Here is an 11,880-nt window from a genome sequence, read left to right on the forward strand (position 1 = left end):
TCTGTCGGTTATGAGCTACATGGTCCGTTTAATCATTCAGTCCCAGAGTGATTGTATGACATTTCCAACTCTTCATTATCTTCATTAAATGGTACCTATGCCATTTTGAAGTTGATTAGAGAGTCAAACTAACTTAGAGTAAGTTAGATAATCACACTGTTTGCAGAAGGCAAGACACAGGTCTGTTGCTGGCAACCTTATATTTCATGGACAGATTTAAGAGCAAAAAAAGCTATTCTTTTAACCCTGTTATAGGCCCAGGTACTTCAGAGCTCATTTATGTAACACTGCAGGTATCACCTTCTTCAAAATTGTCAAAATTGTTTTCATACTTCCTATTGATCTCTGTTCGTGTCTTTATATCTTGACCAATCTGATCTTGTCTTGATCTCAACTTAACCCTTTTATGAAGGTTTTGACCCCTGCTGCTCACAGCCTGGTGATAACTTGCTCGGTTAAGATCATTTTCACTTAACCATGCAGTGTCATTACAGTTATATCACACCATTCCTAGCAGCAGGCTTGAACAGTTTGCCTGCCTTCTGTCTGAATACCACATCTGTTTTAATCTCACTCACATTCATTCAGATCTCCGTATATCCCTCCATTCACAATCTAAGCTCAGCTATGTCTAAGTTACACAACTTGCAGTCAACAGCAGATGGATCTTCTGTGAATGGGCCGCATGTGTACGTGCTTTATCTTCAGCCAATGAAGGATACAAGCTTTCATGCTAATCTTGTTAATGCAGCCTTGACAGGTCTAAGCTGTAATGACATAGGATGCGTCTTAGCGCCACTTCTTGCAATATTTTGAATTTCTTAGCAGGATAAAACCACCACAGCCCTTCTTATTATGGTTTGTGCACACCAAGCTTGTATAGAGCACGTGCCCATCTGTGCAAGGCATGACATTTCTCGTCACCTTCATTCAGTCAGCATGCACTTTGTCTGTATGTTTCACTCTGTTACTGTACAGAAGAATATTTGCTTCCTTCTGCAGCTTCCTGAAATGCAAGGCGACAGACGATATCAGCCTTCAGGGGGTTACTGCTTTTGTCCCGTCCCTGCAGTTATACCTGAAGTTGCTGTGCAGCTGCACTTGGTGCATCAACCACAATATTGTCAGCTTCTTTGCTCTTTTTTAACTCATTTATATTTGATCATCTGTCAGCTGAAGAAAGCCCAATGTTTTCCTTCCCATTCATAAAGATTATGCTTGGAGCATTGCCACACATGACTTCACTGGCACTATTTAGTCTTCAGATTTCACTTTGTATTATTAGGAATGGACAAAGGGTTGCGTGGAGAACGCCGTATCAGTAATCAACTACTGTCTGAACTGGCCATGCACTGGCTAGTTTTCTATAATCATCCAGCTGATCAAGAACAGGATGTTCTGACAGAGTGAGATAAAATGCTGAGAAGGGAAAGGCACCTCGCCAACACTTCTCCTTTGTTCCCACCTGACATGATACCCGGCGAAGGGTCCTTCACATTCAGAGTGATTTATTAATCAGATCGGATTTATGAGCGTTAAATACAGATTTTTAAATGTAACCATTTCTCCCTTTAAGCTGATTACAACAAAGCCAACTACAAATGTGAAAAACAAAAAGAAATCTTTTTATTATACTACTGTACAATCTCATTACAGACTAAAGAAACACTCAAGATAACATCACAGCTGCAGCATTGTGTACTCAGAAGCATAAAGCACTGTATTGTTACATTAAGCAGAGTTAATGTCTTGTTTGTGTCAAAAATGTACACAAATGTATATATTTCTATAAAAGACGCATTTGAGGTAAAGGTAATGTGAATTGTTGGATTTGAGGTATTTCTTGACTTTCGTCATGCTTTCGGCTTTAATCTTCAAAACCACTTTTGAAACCTACTTTTCTAAACTCATCAAGTGAATTACAGCATCAGTGGAACAAGTCCACAGACATCGTGCTTTTCCGCCTGCTGTAAATGTGTTAACACCTAAAATCGGTTGGTTTTTTAGCCAGAATTTCATTCAAATGTATCAGCAGCAAGCCAACAAATGCTCAAATCCAAGACCTTACAGTCAGTCTATTAGTCTCCAACGCTCACACAGCAATTAGATGAGTCTATAAACAACATTAACAAAGTGTTTTTATTGTTTCAAAGCCAATTTCAACAGCATTTCTGTAACAGAAAATAGGATTTTTTTTAAAAAGTAAAAGGTAAAAGAAATTTGGTTACTGGCAACATGAGTGTGGAAATCAAAAGAGGACATAACTGGTTCGGCATTACTGAAATTTAAACAAAAGGAGAAGTAAATCCCTAATTCAACACTGATCTAATATTAGCTTTATCAACTTTCTCATACATGAGCTGGACAGCAAGAGGAGACAAGTGTTCCCTTCAGCATGTCTGCTCGGGGTACTCCTTGTTGCCTCGTCCTTTAAAACAGCATCTACGACAGGTTTCAGAATATAGATGTATCAGATTAGCATTTAAAAGATACTATTTGGCTTTTATCAGCCTTATTCCTGAGTATCTACACATATATACCTTATATTAAAAAAACAACAACTATGTGTTAGTCAAATATTTATTATTAGCAGATATGAAGCTTTAGGGTCCGCTATTAGCTTATTTATTGGCAAGATGTCTGACCTTGGCACTTTCTGTTTCATCACACAAAAACGGATTAGCTCCACTCTTTAGTGCTTACCTTCAAATGTCACATATTTTTGCTTTTACAAGTTCGATATTGCACTGGAAAGGGTTTGGAGCCCTAATTAGGAAAATAAACACAAACACAAAGAATACAGAGAGAAAGGGAATTTAAGAGCTTCCTGAAAATCTGATTTTGTTTTTTGTTGGGTTTTTTTTTTTTGGTTTTCTTTTAACTGACAGCAAAAAAGAACAGCAAAAAAACAATTAAAAAAATAACCGACAGCTTTAACTTTCTGCTTTTCAGTAAATTGGAACTCAGGTAATCGCAGTGTGGCTTGCTTTGAAAGTCCCGTTCACAGCTGGCGATGTGCTGCAGTCCTCTAATCTGATGAATCAAAGGAGCGTGCCTAATTGCTGGCTGGCATGTGAGACTGTTTTTGAAGTTAGATGTGAGATTGATCCAGGTGAGATGGCGTCTACAAGATGTACGTCTTCTTTGATTTGGATACCAAGGCTGTTTCTTTCTGGCCCTGATTAGAATAAGTCGGTAATCAAAGGCTGTTAAATCAGCCTCGACTCTGGAACATGAAATATTTTAAATGGTGTATATGGGATCAAAAAGCAAAAGCAGTGGCCTGAGATTTCCAGATATTAAATATGGTGCTCAGCCTCAAACAAAAGCTAAAGTTTCTACGTTTTCCTCTGCCTTCATGTCTTTTAGTGCCATATAGTTTGAATCTAATTTATTCTTTTGTTTGTGAGTCTGATGAGGGCTGACTGGTATCTGCTTCCAGCAACTTCATATCATCGCGCACAGACACGGCTACAGAGAAAGCGTGAGGCTTCAGAGTCAGACCATAGTTGTAGCCCAGTTTCACCGGCACTGCGGGGTCGGCTGTGATGTTGCACTGGTGCGCTATGAGAGCTGTAAGCAGGAACAGCTCCATCTTGGACAGCTCCTCGCCGATGCACCGCCGCTTGCCCAGGGAGAAGAGGAGCACGTTGCCGGTCAAGTCTTTATTCAGCATTCCGCTCTGGTCCAGGAAGCGCTCTGGGTCAAAGATATCTGGTTGGGACCAATTGCTTGGGTCATGATTGACAGACCACTGGTTGATGAAGATGACTGTGTTCTTTGGTACGGTGTAGCCCATGATGGATGTGTCTGTGGTGGTGGAGTGGGGGATGGTGAGAGGGAGGAAACTTGTGAAGCGCATCACCTCGTAGATGAAGGCCATGACGTAAGGCAGCTGCTGCTGGTCCTCGATAGCAGGGACACGGCTCCGGTCCACCACTTTGTCCACCTCCTGCTGGAGACGCACCTGTATCTCTGGATACCTGCAATCACAGGTGAACACACATTTAAGGTGACTACTGCCAGGATAGAAGTTAAACACTCTTGCTGGTGAAAAAAGTGGAATGAAGAATCTTTTTCGTTAGAAAATGGTTTCTGCCGTTAAGAAACCCCCCCCACCCCCCCACCCACCTCCAACTAAAATGAGGTTTCATTTAACTGCCTACACCTAGATGCATGACTGGTGACCTAGAGGATGTTAACAGCTTAAATGGATCATGTTAGATAGTCCATAGACACAAGTAGTCCTTGCCACAACTCAAGCAGAAAAAAAAATAGTGGCTCTGTAATCCAGGCATCCACTGATAAAGGTATCAGGCACAGGACGGATTAAATGGCACTAAAGATTTTAAGACGCTGACTGGACATTTTGTTCTCTTTCATTCACTGGTGTGAAGTTTCAGCTTATTACTGCCAGTACACGTACACACACACACACACACACACACACACACACACACACACACACACACACACACACACACACCTCCAGTGGGCTTTTACATAACTCAAATGCAGCTAAACTTCCTCAATTCTGCACAACCTTAGCAACAAGTTAGGGATAAACTGTCATTCATCATGCAGTTATTTATCCATATAAATAACTCCTTCTATGAAATCCTTCTTTAAAATGATAAAAAATGTTTCTTACTTGACGAGAATGAGGATGATCCACTGCAGGGCAGTCGACAGTGTGTCTTGACTTGCTCCAAATACATCCCCGACTGTGGAGGACACATAGTCTTTCTCAGGAAGTCCCATCTTATCTCGTATTTGGTCCAGCGCCACTATAAAGGCATCAGTCATATCTCTGATGGTGCTTGAATCGATTGTTTTTCTGTGCTCCACAACTTTATCTCGAACGAATGCACTAAACTCCAGGTTGAGCTTCTTAAAGTTTTCAAAGATGGTTTTGATGGGGTTGGGGAAGTACTGCAGCCAGGGCATAACGTCCACTATGCTCCCTGCCCCTACAGTCTTGGTGAACTGGTCGTTCCTGCCCACCACCTGCTGAAACTCCTCATCTTCATAGGAGTACCTCTTCCCAAAGCAAACCGCGCTCATTATATTGGCAGTGGACACCACGAGGTAGGTCAGGGGCTGAAAGTATTTGTCCTCCTTCGTTTTCCTCAGAAACAGCCGCAGCAGCTCTTTGCCCTCACTGAGCACGTGATGTTCAAACGTCTTCTTAGTTTGGGGGTTCCCTGTGGAAAACATCCGGACTGTGGACTGGGCCACTTTGCGGTGCACTTTCCACCAGTCCGTGGAGTTGCCAAACGCCATGCTCTCCCCATTGGAGATGTACTGGAAGGAGGTGAAGTCCGGTCTGCCGGAGAAGTCGGAGCCCTGCTTGACCAGTGCCTGTTTGATTGACCCCCCGTTCAGCACCACCACCGTCCGACTGCCGAGCTTGATCTGGAAGACGTTGCCGTATTTTTTCACCAAGCGCGTAAAATACAAGTGCGGTGCGTTACCAAGCTGCGGTGCGTTCCCGATGACCGGCCAGGCGAGGGGGCCGGGCGGGCAGGAATGGGACCGCTGCCGACACAGCCACCGAAACAGGTGCAGGGACACCAGCAGAGTCATGCATGTCACTAACAGAGCCCTCGGAGTCGCTGGGCTCATTCCCTCCACTGTCACATCCATGATAGACATGCTGCCGGCAAGAAATAAAATCACTGTTAAATGCATATGTTTGCAGATGAAAGGCTTGAAATATGATACCGTGCGTGAGGTGCAGGGTAATTAAATTAAATGGGTTAGAAAAAAGGCATAATTAAATACCTAGTATTTTCCCTCATGGCAGAATATTAAACTTTATAATTTTTCAAAAATATTGAATGCGCCTGATCCAAAAAATAAAAATTATATTTTTTTAAATAAAAAAAAAATTAATCAAACACGTTTCTCTGTGAGCCGAAGGACCACACTAGAACCTCGACAAATAAAATAATCATTCAAAAAAAAAAAGAGAGAGAGTCCGGTTAGCGCATATCTCTCACACACAGCCTGATTTAAAGTAACGGAGTGTGAGCAGCCTGCTGTGCATCCACAGACAGTGCAGCAGCTTGTGAGGGAGCTCCGTCCTCTCTGTCCGCAGCCTGCTCATGCTTTGAAGCCCCACAACACCAGGCGAAGTCATTTATCCGCACACAGCGCAACATCACGGCTTTGTTACAGTGGGCAGGTTTGTTGCAAAAGGGTGTCACCCCCACCACCAACACCTCTCTCTCTCTCTCTCACTGACTCTTTCTCTTTTGCTCTCTTTCTTATGATAACTCACGCCCAGGCAGCGGGACCTAAACACTACGTTAATTATATGACTGGATATTCTTCTAAGAATAAAAGCAGGACTGCCAGTTACAAGTCCTAAATACAGTTTGCCATCTTAATAATAATAATACGAGGAATAAGTAGAATAAGTAGTCTTTGTATGCGGTATTAAAGAATATGGCTTCAAGTCAAAGTGCTTGTAACGACGTGCGAGTCTGCCTGAGGGAATTATGTAACACCCGACACAGTCTCAGTCTCTTCAAATAATTTATATAGTCCGGACCCGTTAACTGTTAACTGCTACTTTACTTTTTTTATGAAAACATAGTTTTAAAAAAAAATATATATATATTATTTAAAATATATATATATATATATATATATATATATATATATATATATATATATATATATATATATATATATATATATAAATATATATATAAATATATTGATATCTAAATGTATAAAGACATACACACACACACATATATATATATTTATATATATATGCACGTTAAAGTAAAATCAAATAATATAATATATTTAGTTTTGCAAACTGGTCGCGTGTGAACAAACAGCCTGTATATTACAAATGTAGGAACGCAGTCGGGGTGATGGGGACGCTTTAAAATGCCAAGGGAATCTAGAATCCAGGATTGCTGCTCCTTTACTCGTTTTGGTGCTGAATTCTTGTTTCTACAAACTCCCAGCTCACATGTCCGTGGCGCACGGCTCGGTGTGTTGGCTGAGTATTTCTCTTGATGCTTGAGGGTGACGGTGTGAGGGTGCGCTTTTCGCTCGAGCCACCAGGAGGAGGCGAACCCCGTGTTGTGACTCATTAATTCCCCCCAATTAACAGCCATGCCGGGCATCAGAGCTGCTCCAGCAGCAGGTTATACACCTTCGCTTCTCTCTCAGATCTTCAAATGACAAACATGTGTGGAAGAAGGGGAACTTTAGATCTACTGTCCAGATATTTAGCTGGTTCTGGTCAAGTCTTAAATGACAGAAATATTCGTTCCCCTCTCAGATTTATTCTAAAAACTAGAATCCGGAGTTCGGGTCGATTTTATAGCTCTTCTATTAAATTCTGTGTAGTTTTAGTTTCAAGCTTTTTCAGTTTTCTTGAATCTGCAAGTATTGTTCAACTGTCAGAGCCCCGCTCGAGCCTTCCTGCTAAGATCTGGTCTGATTTTGAAATGATGTGATTCGGGAAACCCGCTTCAGCACCGCGGACAGCGGCTCAGACGAACGCTCGTGTCCCGTGACCCAAAACTTTCACAGAGAACCTGCAGGCGCAAATTTGAACTGTTTGTTATCTTTAAATTAAATTCAGAAATATCCAACTACATCAAATACGGCCAGTTTAACTCCATCTCTTTCCCCCTTTTTTCCTTTGACGAAATGTAATCCAAATTATTAAGGACTCTCCGAGTACCAGAAAAAACTGTAGGATTTTACAATATTGGTCGTATACACTTAGTATAGACATGCAAATATCTTATTACAGTATGTTATAGAAGTACACGCAAAAACACATTTAAACAAATTTCATTAGGATGGAAAATTACGGGTCAATAACATTTCAAATTTCCTTGAAAATTCTGCGTTAATTAAGCGTATACTTTGTCAGAGCCTGTGGCCTAACGTGACATCTAGAAAAGGGTCTGACGGCCTTTTAAAAAAAAACTATTCCTCGCATCACTTTAGTCCATATGGTGTGTTTTAATTAGAACACACAAATTTTCTCATTATCAAGTTGTTAAGCTGCAGCGTTATAAATAAAGTGTATAAAAGCAGGTTGTTAATGTAATGTTAATGTCTTGATGCATTTTCAGTCATTATGCAAATGTACTGTTTATAAGGTTTGGGGAAACCTGCAGTCAGCTGAGACTGAAGAAGTCATTTGGATGCGTGACGAAACGTTTCTCCCACAAAACGCTACGTCCAGATGAACAGATTCAACTTTTGGAGAGGTAATGTTAATGTATTCAGATGAAATGAATGTAAAGGACGTAGACACTTACTGAGACGAGACCCTCCACTGCTGCTGTTGCTGCTGCTTGAAAAACTTCTCATAAGGTGACAGTGTGTGATCTTCTTTTATTCCAATAGTGAACCGATACACGAGGGTGGGGACAAGTCAGTGAGGTGCCTGGCCCCCTCCTTGGCTGGCAGGACCCGGCTATTAGACCAAGCACGTCCATCCGCCTTTTATTCCAGAGTGTAAATAATCCTAAACGTGATCTCATCATAATCATTCTAAACACAATGTATCCTTTAAAACACACAGTTAACACAAAAAAACTGGAACTGCTGACTTTTCTTACTCAGCAGGTTATAGGTTTAACTCTGTACCACTGAATGGTGAGAGGTAGTGTGGACTCATTTATCTGCTCTTGCATATGCTTATTTCCTGTTACTGTTAAAATACAAAATGATAAAAATGTTACCGCTTCTTTCTGCCACGAAAAATTGAGGCAAACGGGATTAAATGCGGTATCATAGTTACGACTTCCTTCTTCTGAAGCCTATATTAGAGTCGAATCCCTTTTTGAAGAGGTTTCAGCTTCAAGTGAAGGGAATTTACCAACATTACTAAATCAAAGTCTATAGGAGGACCTATTACAGAGAGAGTAGGAACTTTAGGAGGCCAAATCAACAGTTTAAGCGTAAAGTTGCCGTCATGAATCTAAATACAGACAGTTTACTTGTTTACTTTGAGATTCAAACCAAACTAAAAAGCCAGGCTAAACATCTAAAAAAAAAAAAAAAAAAAAAAGCCCAGCTACTGAACAGGAAGTGTTTATTGGCAATGTGAAAATGTCCAGAATAATTCTGCAGTGTTTAGCGCTACATTTTTAGTCAAATGCTAAAAACTCTCGAGACTGCTTCACAATGCAACGACAATGAGTTCAAACATATTGGAAAAACAAGCCGAGTTCTTCTTAAGGAAAAGAAATCAAATATTCTTAAGTGTCCAAGTCAGTCACTCAACTCGAGTGAACATGCCTTTCAATTACAGTATATATCAAGAAACATCCTTTATAATCTTTATTTGTCTAAAACAAGTTATTCATCAATGATCTATCTCATTAACATATCATGTTGCCAGTATTTGAAGTCTATGTTTTCAGTAAGCAACCTTTAATCGTTATTAGTATCACTACATTTTCAAATATATTGTATAAACTCTGGGTTACAAAGTCCTTAAACCTGAAATTTACTAGTGCATGGCATTTAAAGTAATCCTTTCAAAGCTGCAAAAGGAAATATAGGCCTACACAACTCTGCAAGGGTTTCCTTGAAGCTTCTCCTTGCTAGCAGCTCTGATACCAGTTTCCCTTCCTGTTTGACTGACAGCTCAATTGCTCATCGCGTGTGAGTGAGCATGGAGCTCGGGGAGGAGCTCACGAAGGTGTGTGCAGGTGATGATTTGCTTAGACGGTAAAGGTACAGTTGCACTGTAAAGTTCCAGCCTAGCACAGCATAGAGCTGTTCTACTTCCAGCAACATTTTTCACATTCAGAGCATAGTTTCGTGCAAGGAAAATCAAGGTAAGACATACCAGGAAATTGCATAACCTGCAAACACAAATAATTAATAAACCAGGCCATTACACTGATTTATGTCTGTTATTAGTGGAGCAATGCACGACCTTGGAAGAAAAGAATGCCTTTTAGAGCTCTTGTGGGCCTTATCGTGTTCTGTGAATCAGTGCTGTGAATAGAGGGGACTGCCCAAGGCTATTCTAAAGGTGCCGTGCAGTCACGCACATGTGCTTCATCACAGGGGTGACAAGTGAAGGGAAAGCTGCTGACAGCTTCACTAAACAGAGGTCTCCCTCCATCTGCCTGTCATGGATAGGCACAGAAAAGAGCTGCTAAGCTGGTAAATATATAACTGAGGCTTGGTAAATATATAAAGATATTTTATTCCAATCTTGGCATGCCCATGAGAGTTTATAAGTCATGCTTGAATTAAAACATAATCAGATTTATGGTCTAAAGATAAAAGTTATCTTTGAGATATTCTCATAAAAATGAACAGAGGGATTAGTTATGCTGATTATTAAACCCTGAAAGTAATTCAAAAGGCAGTAACTCATTATGTCAGTGGCCAGTTTTCTGTGATTTGTAACACAATAGGGGCTTTGGCATCTACAAGGACTAGAACACAATGCAGTTCTTGGAAGTGGACTTGAAAATAACCCCACAGAAACTCTACCTGAGTCAGCACTTTGTTCTGAGTTTTCAGAGCAGCAAGAAAACAGCTTCAAAAGAACAAAACTGTTTGCTCAGAGCTGTATGCAAAGTTATTTAAAAGCTGCACAAGTCAATATTTTTATGTAGACAGTGGATCAAATGAATACTTTGTAAAGTCTTCATGTAAAGTGACGTACCTGCAGAGCTCAACTTAAGCTGCATAAAGCATTTTAGCATCATTGTTCTTGCAGTATAACTTCCTGTTACCATTTTGATTCAGTCTTAGCACTTTCAAACCTTTGAATAGCAAGCCGCTAATACAAGTGAAAAAGCTCTTAGAAACTGTATATATGCTAAGGCAAAGTAAGCAGCTATCTCATGAACATAATGAAACATTTTACTGCCAGAAAGCTAGCTGGTAAAGACCAGCCCAGAGGAAAAAGAAAAAGGAAAATGAATATATGTAAGGGATTGAAAAGATGTTCAAAATTAAAGGCACAATCACTTTATTTTAATTCTTCCAAATAGCCAAAAGTAAATATAAAGATTTTGATTTAAGTTATTACCAGGTTAATATGTCTAACAACAGTAACAATAAATTCTTAAAATAGTTATAATCTTCTTTTATACTAAGCATTTAGCATTTAGCTGACATTAGCCTCCATAGGACAAAACTGTGAACACTCCATTTCCACAAGTGAATTTCCACATTTATTTTCATATTTATTATTTACTTTTTATATTTTAGAAATCCTTACATAAAGAGCCAACCAGCTACAAGTTGCTATGACACAACAGGATTAGACTTAGATAAAAAAAAATAAAGGAAAATAAAGAAGAGTGTGTATTGTAACTAATAGCAGTACAGTCCAGTTAGCAATATAGTACAATGCTTTGTTTTTTCCTGAAGTTTCACACACTTTACAGCAGCCTCTGCAAATCAACGACATCATTGTTTCAAATCAGGATGGATAGGATTTTTTCCACGACTTCGCAAATACAATGCACTTTTTTTTTAAAAGTCTGATGTCATAAAGACTTGTGGTTTCTAATAGAGTACGAAACTCACAGTGTCGCACATTGTAAATCTACTTTAGATTTACTCGCAATTTCTATGGAGAATATGAATGGCATTTTTCAACATCACTGTTGAGCTCTATTGAGCTCTATTCTTTACTCTCTCTTTCGTTTTGTAGATGCAAGACTTTAGTAGAGAAAATAAAAGTAAGTTCAAGAAGTGCAGATACACACACTAACAGAAACAAAGAAAAACACGCATTAGGATTGTCTGTATGGCCCTGTCTTGTTAATTACTTTCCATCAGAGATGAATCGGCCCGCCGCCGTGTGATTGGTCTAACTACTCCTACACCAAACGAAACTGTCATCTGGCTTGGCGA

At 40.0% G+C, this 11,880-nt stretch overlaps 1 protein-coding gene across 2 annotated transcripts; it reads right to left on the reverse strand.

Annotated features, from left to right (window-relative positions):
* Positions 1–1,604: 1,604 nt before the first annotated feature.
* On the reverse strand, positions 1,605–8,418 carry LOC116318802 (cytochrome P450 1B1). Of its 2 annotated transcripts, none has more exons than XM_039621376.1 (3): positions 8,304–8,418; positions 4,652–5,656; positions 1,605–3,983 (listed from the first exon to the last, which is right to left on the reverse strand). In XM_039621376.1, exons 2-3 carry the CDS (start codon positions 5,653–5,655, stop codon positions 3,392–3,394), a joined length of 1,596 nt encoding a protein of 531 aa, XP_039477310.1. In that variant the 5' UTR covers position 5,656; positions 8,304–8,418; the 3' UTR covers positions 1,605–3,391. The 2 variants fall into 2 exon arrangements, with proteins under 2 accessions (XP_039477310.1, XP_031593812.1); XM_031737952.2 differs by lacking the exon at positions 8,304–8,418 and adding an exon at positions 5,785–6,112.
* Between the last annotated feature and the right edge of the window lie 3,462 nt (positions 8,419–11,880).

The sequence above is a fragment of the Oreochromis aureus genome, linkage group 13 (genome assembly GCF_013358895.1).
Source record: "Oreochromis aureus strain Israel breed Guangdong linkage group 13, ZZ_aureus, whole genome shotgun sequence".
Lineage (NCBI taxonomy): Eukaryota > Metazoa > Chordata > Actinopteri > Cichliformes > Cichlidae > Oreochromis > Oreochromis aureus.